General features: G+C 39.3%; 1 protein-coding gene across 3 annotated transcripts in view; it reads left to right on the forward strand.

Moving 5' to 3' along the window:
• Positions 1-4,968: 4,968 nt before the first annotated feature.
• LOC127799510 (two-component response regulator ORR9-like) overlaps positions 4,969-16,604 on the forward strand; it is a 49,290-nt gene continuing 37,654 nt past the window's right edge. The window contains exons 1-6 of one of the 3 annotated variants that reach the window (XM_052333602.1): positions 4,969-5,431; positions 5,593-5,768; positions 6,717-6,794; positions 7,156-7,223; positions 7,332-7,638; positions 9,296-9,510. In XM_052333602.1, the coding sequence (XP_052189562.1) occupies positions 5,299-5,431; positions 5,593-5,768; positions 6,717-6,794; positions 7,156-7,223; positions 7,332-7,602 (726 nt within the window). In that variant the 5' untranslated portion in view covers positions 4,969-5,298 and the 3' untranslated portion in view covers positions 7,603-7,638; positions 9,296-9,510. Of the gene's footprint in view, positions 5,432-5,592; positions 5,769-6,716; positions 6,795-7,155; positions 7,224-7,331; positions 7,725-9,295; positions 9,511-16,604 lie in introns of those variants that run through there. The other 2 variants (XM_052333603.1, XM_052333601.1) reach the window with 2 other exon arrangements.

Here is a 16,604-nt window from a genome sequence, read left to right on the forward strand (position 1 = left end):
CCGATTTTTCCTTCCAATTGAATGAGGTAATTAATTATTTCTTTTGAATTAATTGAGGTAAATTAATTTAATTATTTTCATTATGCGAGATAATGAATTATGTAGTATTAGTTGGATTAAACCCTGTGTGAGGGTTATTTGAAATTAGTTAATGGATGATTTTGGTGATGTGCGGCGTAATTGAGGGCATTGGTTTAATGCCGGAGGTTAATGGAGTTGGGATTTTGTGTGTGGTTGCATCTAGGTTCGACCGGAGGGACGGTGATCCTAGAAGAACTTGAGATTCAGGCTGGAATTCGTGCCGAGGCGGAGATGAAGCTTCGAGCCAGGTAAGGGACGGCCCCATGTGGAGGTGGCCTTGCAAGTTGGTAAATGTGTTTGATAATGTTTTTATGTTGCATTGGCATGTAGTGGTTATATCTTGTGTGATGCAAGAACTAGTGGACCTGTGGCCATATGGAGGACTAGTGGTGGGGGCTGATAGGTTGATGCCTCAAACCTTAGTGGGTTGTGAGGATGTGTGAGCCTAGCCTCATTTGCATGCATTTGGCATACATAAACATGATTATACTCAAATTTACATGCATTGCACCCTTACTGAGTCTTTATGACTCATGAGATTTTACCTCATGTGTAGATGATGCAAGTCCGGATGCAAGCAGGGATGGCGCCGGGAGGCCGTTGTGGCAACTAGCTGTGTTGCCCGGTTATGTATTTTTAATATTGCTTGTATGTAGCCAGGGGGCGTGGTGTATGTATACCCTTGTGAGTAAATGTTTGTTTGATTGAGCTTAAATGTATTTAATTGTTGTAATCACCATAGTATGATAGATGATTGTGAGATTGCCTGTTGAATGTGGCATAGTCGGTAAAGCCAAGTTTCGAACCGAGTCAAGATTAGCAAGGTATGTTCTCATAAATCCCCAATACTCAGCGAAGTGTTTGTATGCTAGCTTTATGCCTGGGTCACCTCTGGCTTGCTATGGGGTGAGCTGAAGAGAGGTGAAGCTCACTCGGGTTTCGGGTCTTGGTCCGCTGGATTTTTCTTATTTGAGTTGGGACCGATTCCTGAGTGGAGCGAAGGGAAGGATGAAGCCTAGTTCTCACCTAGGGCGTTTCCTGTTGAAACATAGTCCAACCCTTCAGTTGTGGTTGTCGGGTGAGTAATCCGATCAATTATTTACCGGTGGCGCCCGTAAGTGGGAGCGGGTCGTTACATTTCTTAACTTTCATTTGGAATGCTGTATGTATTTATGGGGATTTTAGATTGAGGAAATCATTTGTGATGAAAGAAAAAGAAATCCCGAGAATAACGGCATGTTGGAAAGGGTGGGTCGTTACACATGTCCCCTCGAGATTCACACCCTATAAATACCTAGCCACAGGACACAAAAAGGGACTACTACGTTCGATAAAATCTAGACACACTAATTGCATTATTACTATTTTTCATTTGTAATTACCTATGTCTAGTATTGACTTAAGCATTGGAGGGTTATTAAGGTCGAGGAATCCCTGCGAGCCCTCTAACATTTGTTTGTGGTCATAGTTGCCAAGAGAGAACTAGCATTCTTCTCAAGAGCACAAATCCTTCCCGAAAGAAGCCCAATTCTTCCTAGAAGTTGAAATCATCCTTCTAGAAGAGCTGCATTCTTCCCAAAAGTCCAAATCATCCTTCCTGGAAGAACCCAATTTTTCTCGAAAGCCAAAATCATTCTTCCCGAAAGAACTTATCTTCTTCTCGAAAGCTAGCTTCATTCTTCCCCAAAAAAGCCACATTCTTTTCGAAAGCCAAGTGCGCGAGGGTAAATCATACCTGGAGAGATACTTGTCTGGGAAAGACTATCCTCTCCGGAGTCACGTCCTTCTCCTAGCATATTTTCTCTCTAGAGTCACAATCATCTCTGGGGTCACATTCCTCTCTGAAGTCACATTTCTCTTTAGGACGTTACCTTCTCTCTGATGACACGTTCATCTCCTAAAATCCCTTTTCCTAGAGCTAATCCTCCTCCTAGAGCCAACTTTTCTACACTCTCAACGAGTATCATTGTCTCAAGCCAACCTCAGATATCCAATGACCATTCTTTCACAACAATCTCGATTGTTGTATTTTTGGCAACAACAAGTATGTAGTGCGAATGAAATATGCTGCTATTATAGAAAAAAAAAAATGTGTAGTAAATTGTCTTAAAGAATGAGGAATTTTCCTAAAGAGATGTGTGGAAGAGTCGTTCAAGTAAGCCAAAGGGTGGGAAAGCTGAAGAAGAGATCCCCTAAACACGAAAGGTTGAGAGGTATTTATAAGCATTAGGTAGTGAATGGGATATGTGGCACGTTGGAGACATGGGAAAACATGCACAGGGACATCTGGCACCAAAAAGGGTGTGCGACTTTCCTGGGCGCATGCAGTTGTCCCAAGTTAGGTTTTGGAAGTACCTTGGTGCCTATGTGTGGGCCAGGTCTTTAGGGGACTTACCCCCGAAGGGTTGATAGGCCAAGTCTCTAGCGAATGAACCCCCAAAGACTTATTTAGGAGAAGATCTTCTCCCGAGCTTTGTTGCATTTTTTGGGAAAGTTTCGGAAGAACTTTTCTCGAAAACTATGCTACAACATTATTAAAATAATTTATAATTATAAAAATGTCACTTTAGTGTTTGTTTAATTATATCTTCTTTATAAAAGTTTTGTAAATATAACATTTGTATCATTAGAGAGGAAGAGCCAAACCAACGTTGAACAAGTTGTTCAAGAATTAAGATGGAAGGCAATGGCAACCAACAACTTAGTCAGATTGGCATTATGTCACCACGGGAAAGTTGTTGGCAAGAAAGAAATCAATCTTTGGAACACAAAATGGGATGAATTGACTCATGTTAGCAGCCTCCTCATCATCACTTCTCCATCACATGAACAAATTGACACGTGGCAGACAACACTGGGTGTTTGAACAAGTTGTGTTTGGTTTTCCTCTTTTTTTTTGTTTCCTTTTGAGTCGAGGAATGAGACACTCCTCACCTTCTAATATATATATAGAAATTTAAAAAATATTTTTTTATTTTTAAAACATCACTCTAACTTAATTTTTAAATTAATTATATTTTATATGTGTTTATGATAAGAATTAATTTATAAATAATAAGATAAATTTTATTAATTATATTTATGAATTTATTCTGATCACAAAATATAATAATATATAATTAGAAAAAAAAAACAAAAAACAAATTGACGTGATCTCAAAGTAACAAAATATATTTTCCCCCTCTGGATGGGGACAGATTCGGAAGGCCCCAATTATAGTGCAAGTACCCCACTATGGATTTTATTTGCTTGGGCCCACAAAGATTTCAAAATATTTGCTAGTGGGCCCCCCCCGCCCCCTTCCCCTCGAACCACCCTTTTACTTATTTCATGTCTCTTTCACTCCGATTACAAAAGATTGGTTTCTATCCTCTCACCTCCTTCAATTCTCCGGTACCCACTTAATTTTTCTTCTTAGTCCTCGTAACTTTTCATTATTACAATTTCGGGAAACCCATTTCTCTTAATTGGACTATATATCTACAACTTCTTATTAAAACTTTTCAACCACCCATCCATTAACGTGGGTGCTTTAGCTACTCAAGTATGTATGTCACAAGATTCACAGTTTTCTTTATTTTTTATTTTGGGATTTAATTTTTAATCATGGTCGTCAATGCATGTGAGAAAAGCAGTATTTTTCTTTTAATTAATTTATAGAAATTAATTTTTTTTTTTTAAGTTCTTTGAGCATAAAAAACAGGTAAGATACTGGGCGATTAGTGGCTAAAGTTTCAAACATTGTGGCCAAATATATATGCATGCATTTATTAAGTGGTTGCATTAATTGGTGATTAAATTCATATAGGTGAGGTGAGGAGAGGAGAGGGGGGGAGAAGAAAATTAATTAACAAGAGGATGTTCTGAGTCTTGATGGGTAATTTGAGCAACTTTGGAGGGAATTTATATGATTGTTGATGGCATCATAATAATAATAATAATAATAATAATAATAATAATAATAATATATAGCTAGCTATGTGAAGGGATCACGTCATCTTCAAGAATTGGAGAGTTTTCAACAAATTAAATTAAATTTATTTCATTAATTAGCTTTAAAGATGTTTTTTTTTTTTTTTTTTTCATTTTGGAGAAAGAAGAAACACATCAACACTACTAGCAAAAATAAATAAGTAAAACCAAAATCTTGATTTGAAGATAAAGAAACTGAGGATGGGTGGGACTGACAAAACGTTCTGAAAATATATATCTGTTAGTTGATTTTGAGACAGCCCTCTTCCATGCCAGCTTTAGCATGCATGCCAAGTATTTTTTTTTTTTAAAAATTAATGAGAGTGATGGTATACATATATATATATATAGTGATATTGTTTATAATTGGTGTTAGATATATTAAGAAGTAAACGCATAAAAAATTGATAAACATTTTAAAAATATATAGGACTGTTATAGTGCATGTGTGTGTGTGTGTTAAATAGGGAGATTATTTTGCTTTCTGATAAAATAAATACAAAATTAGGAGAAGAAGAGGCGTCCCATAAGGTCAAGAGAGACAAGTAAAGAAAAGAGGGTATCTTAATGAGTTAATCACTTTTCAAAGTCTCCCATTCAATCCCCTAAAATCAACCCCCAAGATTTTGTAGACAAAATGAGAACAAAGATATCTGGATTCCCTTGGCAATCAGTCCCAAATCCTTTGGCAATCAACCCAAAATCCAAAACAAAGAAAGAAAAACTACAAAGGAAGCATCACACACACAAAGCGAGAGAGAGAGAGAGAGAGAGAGAGAGAGAGAGAATTTCCTGGGGGGACCCCAACCAACATTTTAATATAAGGAAGGCAGATAGAGAGAGAGAGAGAGAGAGAGAGAGAGATCTTATACATATATATATATATATAGATATTAGTGGTTGTACCAACAAGGTATCCATCTGGTCTAAGAGAAGCTAGTGAGAGATCACAAAGGAAAAAGAAAGTTAAATAAAGAAAAAGACACCCCCATTTCCTAGCTACAAGGCGCAGATTTCTTCCCAACTACTCATCAATAAAAACACCTACAAATACCTCCTCATTATCATATATTGTATAGCATTCCCACCACCACCTCTCTCTCTCTCGCCCCCTCCTCCTCCTCCTCCTCCTCCTCTACCTAATTGGATATCTGAAATTCTTCTGGGAGGCATAATTAAGCTAGCTAGCTGGCTAGCTTGTTCATTCTTCTTCTTCTTCTTCTTCATCAGTTCATCAGTACCAAGATGGATCTGAGACCAGCTGGTATTGGAGGAATTACCCAGAAAGAAGAACAACATTTTCATGTCTTGGCAGTAGACGATAGCCTTCTTGACAGAAAGCTCTTGGAGAGGCTCCTCACTGTATCTTCGTACCAAGGTACTATAACTAATCATCGTATAATTAATTTATATAACTTGACATATATATATATATGTATTATAAATCCAATTCTCAGATACATTCATTTTCACATAAATCTCTCTCTCTCTCTCTCTCTCTCTCTCTCTCTCTCTCTCTCTGTTGATTTGTTGTTTCAGTGACTTGTGTGGATTCTGGAGACAAAGCTTTGGAATACTTGGGATTGCTCAACAGCAAGGAGAATATTAATGCTGAATCCATTGAAACGAGTTCTTCTTCATCGACATCGTCATCATCATCATCTTCTTCTTCTTGTACTGCAACATCTTCACCTGATCAACCTCCACAACAAGAGGTGAGACTTCTAGTTAGCATACATGCATGTCATTCATTTTTCTTTTTGTTTGTTCTTTTTCCAGATTTTTTTTTCTCAGTAATTCATTTTAAAGTTGCTTCGCCCCCACCCCCAAAACCTTTTTTTTTTTTTTTAAAAAAAAGAAAGATTCCCCCACAAGGAACTTTTTACTTTTCTTTCCTGGCCTTTTAACATCAGTACTTTCTTCTTTAAGCACCCGACACATTAGGCTCGTCTAAATGACTTTTAGGACTTCACCCTAGGGTTCTCCATAGACAAGCTCGCGCGCACACTGAAATTCTATAGAGTTTCTTGCAAATGTTGCCAATATCTATATATTTAACTAAAAGAAGAGACTCATTAATTTAACCTTATTACAGAAATATTATTGTCAAATCACATTTGGTCTAAATGTTCTGTAAAAATATATAAAAAGACCCTCAAAATTCAAAACTCGGATCTCCTCAATAAATGAAATAGACGTTTCTGTGATCTGATAACTATATATCAAGCATTAATTTAGCTAACTGTTCTTATATTATTTTATTTTCTTTATGCTTCAACACAGGTGCCTCTCTCTTTGTAGGATCTACCAAATGGGAGATCTATCTACCATCTATAAATCTCATATCTACACACATGCAAACTCAAATGCGTTGTTGGCCTCTAGAATGTCAATTGATCAGCTATTTTTCACTTTATAAATATAAGAGAATTGTTTTCAATTAATACCGTATATCCAATTAGCAAAAGTAAAAAGGAAAAGTTAAACTAATACCCTATAAAATTTACACTATGTTTTCTGCGGGAATATAAAATTTGTACTTCTTTAATCTGCTTCTTTATATATATATATATATTCTTTTGAGAAGAATTTCGATTCTACTTTTTCCTACTAATTTGATGCTGAATGTTGTAGATTTGATTTGTTTAAATCATCTGGTGCAGGTATCAAAAGTCAACTTGATCATCACAGATTATAGCATGCCAGGGATGAGTGGCTATGATTTGCTGAGAAGGGTTAAGGTCAGTCACCACCAGCCAATCAAAACTTACATTGATTTGTTCGTATGTCTACAGTATGGTTTCTTTCACTAAGAAACCACCTAATGTAGACATATGAACAGTCTTACAGTATACCCTACATTTTAATGTGTTAAAAAGGCAAGAAATCTAGCAGGATTTCAAAATTTAGTACCATGCTAGATAACCATTCCTTTTACCAAATCTTTCAAGTAAATATTTCAATGTGCATTCATCAATGTGATTCCAACTGCCGTGCAAACTGAGATTACATTAACAACAACTTCTTCTTCTTATTTGGCAACTAAACTGGGGGCTTTCGTTTTTCTTTTTTCATTCATTAATTTGCCTCTAATTAATGCAGGGTTCTACTTGGAAAGATATACCAGTTGTGGTAATGTCATCAGAGAATGTACCTTCCAGAATCAGCATGTAAGCTTCTTAACTTCTCAGAATTAGCTCATGTACCACATTTCAATCTCTGAGTGACAGTTTGTGTATATATACACAGTTTTGATGATTTGATCATCTTTTCTTCAGGTGCTTGGAAGGAGGAGCAGAGGAGTTCTTACTAAAACCGGTCCAGTTATCGGATATGAGGAAGCTTCAGTCTCATCTGCTGAAGCCTTTCAGCCATTCATGTGAAGATCTCGACGTGAATATGGATGAAAATGCTGATAATGATGAGAACAACAACAATAATAACAACAATGATAAGAGTAGCAATACCAATAACGCCAACAAGAGGAAGGGAATGTCTCGTGAATGCTCGGAGAGGAGACCCAAAATGAAAGAACTAGCAGTGGTTTAACTAATCCAACATTCTTTTTGGGGTTTTCATTTTAAGGTATAATTAGATGGCTTAAGGTCTTCGTTTCTTTGTACTTACTAATTGATTCATTTATCACTAATTAATATTGTGCATGTTGGTTAGGGGTGGTTTTAATTATCTACCAGCATATATAAATAAATGTAGTGAGACCAAATGCATGACAATCTCTCAACTTGACGAGAAAGCAATTCTATTTGCCCTCTGACATTAAGACATCATAAAAGATCGATGTTCATCTTTACGAGGTTAATAACACCACTATGATTAATATTGACCAAATTTGTTACCTTGAGATAAGAGGCCACCAAAGGATATAGAACATTTATAAAGCACAATCTAGCAATTCTTATTTAGAGAAGGGATTACAAAGAACAGTGTTGTATCAATGGTATTAAAACACACATTCAAGAGATAACAAACACACACGCAACACACATCCAAGAGGTGGAGTACACCTAAACCTCAATGGGTTTTTTATACTATTCCCAGTGAAGTGCTAATTTCTAAAATTTTGATATGGCATTCTGGGTACCCACTCAATCAACTGAGCAAGTCGCTTAATTTACTGTATCATTCTCCCTCTGGTTGGAAAAGACTCATAATATGGAGTCCTTTGAGCAACTTGTTCTCTTTAAGGTACAATTGTCATAACCTTAATTTTAGTGAGCCTTTGATCGACATTAATCCCAAGATTGGGTGGGTCCCATCTCAAAATTAGTAAATTATAGATACATATAATAAATAGTAAAACATTCATAACGGCGAGATCTATGACAAAAATTAGACATGTATTATCTCAATGATATAATGAAAATAAGGTGAAAATTCCATTCTCCATATAGATAACTAGAATTAGAATTTAATACTAGGATTTGAATAACAGAATAATATTATAACAATTATACATTAATATCTCGAAATATGTAAAATAGTGTAAATATATATCAAAATATACCAATAAATCCCAAAATAAGGCACAACGTCAAATATATATAAATAGAACAATCAATCTGTTCCCTTACAGAACATACTTATATAATAGAATACTGGGACAGACATACCAATAGTCCATACTAAAGCACTAGCTGAACTGATATTACATATCCTAAAAATTGTTAAATAATTGGGTGAGTCTTGTGGACTCACGAGTATAAGCTATATTGTTATGTCTATTAAGAGAGAATTCAAACAAATATAATACAAAGAATGAGTGAATACAACTTGATATTGTTTGCAAGGAAAGTACAATTTCATTGTTAATAACAAAATGCATGTTGTGTATGGTTAGCTTACTTGCAAACCTTAATTTCTGTTGAAGCATGTTATTGTAAAGAACGCACCAAATTCCATTTATATGCATTATATGAAAGTTATAGCCATAAAGCAGTTGAACGGGTCATGATACGCTTAACAACTATTTATACAAGTATGTTGGGGATGAGGGATATAACCAAACCACTACTATAATGCTTAAGGTCTGAAACTACTAATTCTGAGTGATGCCTAAGATCACCAAACAAGGGATATGTTGATTTAAGCGTTAAGGGTCATGACATGATGAAGACTATGCTTTTAATCATGCCAAACATGGGACACTCATTGCACGCACACAAATTTGTTTTGTAACCCTTTCTAGGTAGCAATACTCATTAGTGCACATTCAATGTGCCAGATTTTGCAGGTAGTTCAAAAGGAAAGGAGCACATGGAGGAATGATATTTGGCTAAAGATAGCGCATGTTAATATGTTTTATCATAAAACTATATTGTATTATATATGTCAAAACGCTATAAGACGAGGAGAAGGTTTGCAATGTGGCTAGTGTGTAAAACAGTAAATAAGTATATAGTTTGGTGTTTTGGTTTGGATGATGCAGGAGATGACGAACAATGACTTCTTTGGGTTTCAGTATGGTACAAGTGATATATCAAAGTTATTGTTCTTTCCTGACAAAAGAGAAGGTCGAAGGCGAGCCTGCAATGATGAGAGACGGACCTCGGTGATTGGTCCCTCCGGGCAAGAGGGATGCTGGCACCTGCAAGCACTCTGACGCTAGAGTACGCAAGGGAGTAGAAAATGGCAGAGTATCAGTGAGTCATAGAGAAGAGCATACTTTAGCTCTAAGGAGAGCGAGTTCATATAAAAGGAAGAGAGGCCCTCCTGTATGCATGCATCATGAGTTTACAAGGTGATGGTACTGAGTACCCGGTGCTGATGGAGGTTCCCAGGCGATAGCATGGCATCGATAGGACCCTCATTAATGTGGATGGAATCCACCATAAATGAGAATAGGATCTTAAACGGGCGCGCGGGTTCCCAGCATACTATTGTAATGATGATGTTATAGGCTGGCGTAGGGCCAAGATCAAGCTAAGATTGGGTCTTGAGAGATATGGGTCAAGATTGGGCTAAGACGGTCCACAACCCCACAGGTCAGATGCTCGAGAAATGAGCGTTCGAGCCAGAGAAGGGGAAGTCTTGGGCGAGTTTTGTTGTATATGCCATTTTTTTTTTTTTTAGAGCCGGATTGTTGTTAAGACCCAGCCGAGATGGATGGCCGAGTTGACGCATGGTCTCGTGTGGACGAATGTCGATTCTAAGGACACCTAAAGCCAGCTTGGCCTCTATGGTGAAGCAATTCTCTTCACGTTTTGATTCGTAGTGCTCATGGTTTCGAGATTCGAGGCATTATGTTCGAGAGGTGGGGTGCTATAGACAAATAATTGAATGTGCAACAAGTGGCAGTTTCATAGTGGTAGATCCGTGACAGATGGCTTTCGACAGTCAAATACGCGGCTTGGTGACCTTTATAAAGGTCCCATTCGATCCAAGGTTTTCTTTTCCTTATTTCTTCCAATCTTCGCATCCCTGTGCTTTTGCGAGTCCTTGGGATTCCTCTTTTGTCTTCGAGACCTTTGATCGGGACTGCACTATCTATTCGCATTCTTCTTCCATCTACGATTTGGGCCAAGTAACTCGTCGAGCTTAGGCCATTTTTTGTTATCGTGAGCCTATCCTGGGCACTATGGGGAATTTTGCTGAGCATGTGAGCAACCTATCATTTTGCTCATTCTCATACCTGTGTATTCCTTCTTGCAGGAATGGGAAAAATGGGACTGGCCTTTCATAAGAAAGATATTAAGGAAGAGTTGGAGATACTCTGCAAGGAGGAAAACAAAGTTGCGTCGGGCTTAATGCCGGCTGATAAGGCGATTGGGAAGGCCTCAGTAGGGCCAGCGTCAGGCGTTGTGCTGGCGGATAAGGCGGTTGGGAAGGCCTTAGTTGTGCCAGCGTCGGCTTCCTCTGTCGCATGGCCCCCTCCTTTAGTTGTTTCCACCTAGCCTTTGGCTCTTAGGCCCGAGGAGCCTACTATTTCCGAGGAGTTGGTTAGGCAAAAAAGGCAACAGAAGGGTTCCAAATGGGAGACTCGACCGTCTGGTGGTTCAGGTCCTACTAGTCCCAGGAGCTACTCGGTTTCATTTTTGGACCCCAAATTCTAGAATGACCTTTTTATCGATGCTTATCTCAATCTGTTATCGAATCGGAGGCTACTGGATTTGGGGCAACCAACTGCGTTCTATCAGGTCTAGCGTTAAGTGCTCCAAGTTGCTACAGATTGCCGACTGCTTGAGGCGGGTATTGTGACCCGTCTTACCAAGGCAGATTATGAGGAGAAACTGAATTGGGCCCGGGAGTCAATATAGGGGGAAATCAGGAAGGCTATAAAGGCAACCACTACTGATGTAATGCCCCGCTTTTCCCGGGAGTTAAATAACTCAGGATTTTGGGGATATTTTTTTTCCCACAAACACATAATATAAAAATCATTCCTCGATAATCCCGTATCACCTTCTCAGCATATCAAACTTAAAATCATTAAGGTAAGACAAGTAACATCATCATAAATGCAGAAGCTATATCAAAACCTCAAATGGTACATAATCGAAATCATTTCATTCATAACATCAAACTAATATCATTGTTTAACATCACATCATCAAAATAAAATACATCATAATCCAAAAGACATGCTATGATTCACATACAAGTTGTCGTCAATCATCTATAATTCCTTTCCCTTTTGCACCGCTACTTTCACTTGGAACGTTTGAATATTCCAAAGACAGTCCAAAATAAGATGTTGAATCATCTAAGTGTTCAAAACATTTTCATGAATGTATGTAAGACATGAAACAACTAAAATATCACGATCGACAAATCCCATCTCAAGAGAATCCCACACAGCACTTAACCCTAACTGAGGAAAATGCAATCTTTCTAAAGGCAACACAACCACATCGACACATTGGCATAACATAGTCCTAGCTTAAGAGGGACAACCTCGACTCATAAACCTGAGTATCACCCCAAAATCATGTTAGGCATTACGTTTTCACTCAGAAGCATAACGGATCATGTTAACACAAACCCTAGAAGATCAACACTATCCTTGAGAATCCACGTCCACCTTGGAAACAATGCTACCACTCAAAGGCCTCGGCGTGGTCTCCACTCGCAGCCCCGCAACTCAAGCCAATCCGGGGTAGTGTCCACTCTCAGCCCCGCCACATGTCGACTCGCTAGGGTGGTGTCCACCCTTATCCCCCGTCACAAGTGAGCATTAAGCCTTAGCGTGCTTTCCTAATGCTATCACTCAGTTGACACGTCATAAGTTGGCATCACATCCCATATGTACAACCAGTCACCCTAGTGTAACTTCCCTGGCCACCTAACCCGACACAGAACCCCAGGTAGTCATCTTGGCACACAACACATGATACCCCTGCATGTTATTCCGACACACACCATTGGGGAATTACGATTACACTATCGGGGCAACATCCCAAGTTGACATCCCACATGAACAGCACAAAAACATGCCAATGCCACATACCATGATTCGATGCATCATAGAAAATAACATTTTATGTACATAATTTATCGCACAAAATTTAATGCACATGCATAAAACATTTTGGGACGAACCCATATAAAACCAACCATCACAGGTAAAACCGTTCATATGCAACCAAAACCTTTGCATGTAATCAACTGAAGTTTAGGTAGAATCAGAACCAAGTTTTAGGGTAGAACCACTCACATTTGATAAAATTCATAACACTTCGAAAAACATGCATAGCCTTTATTTTTGCACCCGACCTCGATTCTTGTGCACAACCTCAATTTTTGAACAAATCACTTCATAATCCCTTTTTCTCAAAAATAAATATTTCTTAAATAATTTCCCAGAATTTTCTCCAAAATAATTCATAAAACAATATTCCCAATTTTGTGAAATTTTTTAGGAATTTTTCAGAATTTTTTCCTATTTATTTTCCTTTTTTTTTCCCTTTATTTCTTACCTCAGATCATCTTTTCCAGCGACAACGACTTTGCTGAAAACTCCAATGGCTAATTTAACTCCACAACCTTGAAGTTCTCCTTGAGGCGATCACGATGAAGCCCTCCAATGATCGAAACACTTGCCAAAAAAGGCCAAATCAACCAATTTTCAGTCTAGCTCCGGCGAACCCCAACTTTTTGGCGAACTCTCTAGAACTCGATCAAATCAGCTTAAAACTTCACAAAAATTTCCACAAATAATCCTAAAAATATGAAGAACAAAATCCCTCAATCCTCTTCCCTCAATTTTTCCTCAAATACTCAGATTGACGAGTTTAATTTTTGAAGAATTTGGCCATCCCATAACCTCTATTTATAGCCAAATTCGAGCCTCGAAACACCCATGGTTGATCGACCCAATGCCTGCTAAGGCTTCTACCTTCCTAGATCGACCCAAAAATGCCAACAACGGACCAAAAAACACGGTTGCAAAGCATTGAAAATTCGGCAAAGACACGATCGAAAATCTTGAAAATCTAGCCACTCTCGTGGCCAATGTTGGTCAAGGCTTGGTCCTTGAGCTTCCCTGACCACTTCCCTTGAGTTCCTTGTGGTCGGAAAGCGGTGGTCGACGACTGGAAGAGTTGCTGGTCGTCGTGGAAGCTTTTTTTTGGGGGGGGGAGGGGGGGTTTGCACTTTTGCCCCTCTATTTTGACTTATTTACACTTTAGCCCTTTTTCTTGAAGCCCCTGAGCTTTCCATAATTCCCATTGAGACCCTCAAGTTATAAAATCTTCATTTCATCTCCAAAGATTCCAAAAAATTGTCCTTTCGACCTCTCTCGGGCTAAATTAAGAAATTACACTTAGACCCGAATTTACGTTTTGACCGCAAACCCTGTCGTTTCAACCCAAAACTACTTAAGGGTTGTTCTACTTAATAAATCAAAGTCTCCTTAGGATTTCATTAACTTTTTGAAAGTTTCTTATGACAATTCGATTTTTCAGCCTAAACCAAAGCTATACCGAAAACTGTTTCTAATCTGATTTTTTTTAATGCTGAAAATCATGCCTTGAAATTATTGTTAATACTATATAATTTTCATTTGATATCTAAGTTTTGGAACACTCCCTATAGTTGATTCGGTCACTCTTAACTGTGCAAAATTACACTATACCTCAAATCCTCTAAAAATTTCACTTATGTCCTAATCGTTGAACTACTCTAAAAATTGTTATGTTCATGATTGTTTTTGTTGATTATGTTTTAATAGTATCATTCTTCATCTGTCACATTAATGTTTTTCATACATAAAAGCAGTTTATAGTATTTTTCTTTTAACTATCATTCAAATGTTTTCATGGTTGGGATTATACTTTTTCACATCTTATTTTAGTACTTCTCTTTTCCTTTGCATAAAATTCCTTTTTGACTAAATTTATTTCACAATCAACCTTAATAAAATGCTTCTATTATTCTATACCCCTAGCATGCATCTAGTCTCCCCATGTGTAACGACCCGCTCTCACTTACGGGCGCCACCGGTAAATAATCGACTAGATTACTCACCCGACGAACCACAACTGAAGGGTTAGACTATGTTTCAACAGGAAACGCCCTAGGTAGGAACTAGGCTTCATCCTTCCCTTCACTTCACTCAGGAATCGGTCTCAACTCAAACAGGAAAAACTCAGCGGACCGAGACCCTAAACCCGAGTGAGCTTCACCTCTCTTCAACTCGCCCCATAGCAAGTCAGATGTGACCCAGACACAAAGCTAGCATAACAACACTTCACTGAGTATTGGGGATATATGGGAACATATCTCGTTGATCTTTACTCGATCCGAACTTGGCTTCAACAACTCAAGCCACATATACAATGAACAATCTCACAATCATTTATCATACTAAGATGATTACAACAATTAGATACAACTAACTCTCAACAACGCTTACATTTACTCACAAGGGTATACATACTTAACACCACATGGATATTTACTAGAGATAATTAAAATACACAACTCGGGCAACACCGCTAGTTGCCATAACGGCCTCCCGGCGCCATCCCTGCTTGCATCTGGACTTGCAACATCTACACGTGAGGTAAAACCTCATGAGTCATAAAGACTCAATAAGAGTACAATGCATGTAAATATGAATATAACCATATTTATGTATGCCAATACATGCAAATAAGGCTAGGCCCACTTATCCTCACAACCCACTAAGGTTTGAGGCATCAACCTATCAGCCCCCACAACACTAGTCCTCCATATGGCCATAGGTCCATTATGTCTTGCATCACACAAGATATAACCACTACATGCCAATGTAACAAAAAAACATTATCAAACATATTTACCAACTTGCAAGGCCACCTCCACATGGGGCCATCCCTTACTTGGCTCAAAGCCTCAACTCTGCCTCGGCACGAACTCCTGCCCGAACTCCGAGCTCTTTTAGAATCACCGCCTCCCCGGTCGAACCTAGATACAAATACACACAAACCCAACTCTATCAACATCCGGCATTAAACCAATGCCCTCAACTTCGCCACACACACCATCAAAACCATCTATCAACAATCTTCCAAACAACCCCGACATAGGGTTTAATCCAACAAATAACTATTTTACATTAACTCGCTTAATGCAAATAACAGGGGAAGAAAAATATTAATTTAGCTCGACCCATTTGGAGAGAAATTCGGAAACACCCACACCGACGTTGCCTCCCGAGCTGCCATTTCCTCCCAAAAATCTCACTTCCAAGCTCCCGACACGCTCTTCCAACCCCAATTTAAATTCCAGAACTTTCCCCCATTTTTCTGGAATTTTTCGGGATTTTTCTCCATTTTTCCCTTATTTTCCAGAATTTCCATTTTTTTCTTTTCTTTTATTTTTCTTTTTCTCTTTATTTTCTTTTCCCTTCCCCTCTTCATCTTCTTCCTCCTCCGCATTCCCGCGCGCACAGCCATCTTCTTCTTCACCGCGAAGGCGCACTAACCCTCGCTGAACGCCACCGGCCAATGCCTTGGCCTCTGTCGCTGCAGGCTCCGCCGTCGGCTGGCTCCGTCGTGCCACTGCAGCGCACACGCAGCGCCACTGAGGGCCGCCCCTACTCCAGCCATGCCGCTGCAACCAGTGCCATTGCAACCGCTATGAAAGCCGAGCTCCTGGCTGCCTCGTGCGCCACCGCACGCCACCGCGAACCAAGTCCGCCCGACGCTGCCTCCGCCAATGGTCATTCCCGTGTGTGCTTCCAGCTTCGCTCGTGGCTGTCGCAGCCGCCATGGCCTTCCTCATCGAGCAGCCATGGCCGCTGCCTCTGGTCGGCCACCGCTCCCTCTCTCGATCACCATTTCTCCCTAACTCTCTCGGCTAAACTCAGCCTCCCACGAGCTCTCCTCCACAAGCCGCTGCAACCGGCCAGTGATTGGCATGGCTCGCTGCTGTCGAGCTTCCTCATCGGCCATGGCAGCTGCTGCCATGGCCGATCGACCATCACTCACTCTCTCTCTCTCTCTCTCTCTCTCTCTCTCTCTCTCTCTCTCTCTCTCTCTCTCTCGCGCGCGCGCGGTAAAGCTCTCTCCTGAGCCCTCTCAAACAGTCGTCTCTCTGCTCTCATTCTCGGC

Source organism: Diospyros lotus, chromosome 4 (genome assembly GCF_014633365.1).
Source record: "Diospyros lotus cultivar Yz01 chromosome 4, ASM1463336v1, whole genome shotgun sequence".
Classification (NCBI taxonomy): domain Eukaryota; kingdom Viridiplantae; phylum Streptophyta; class Magnoliopsida; order Ericales; family Ebenaceae; genus Diospyros; species Diospyros lotus.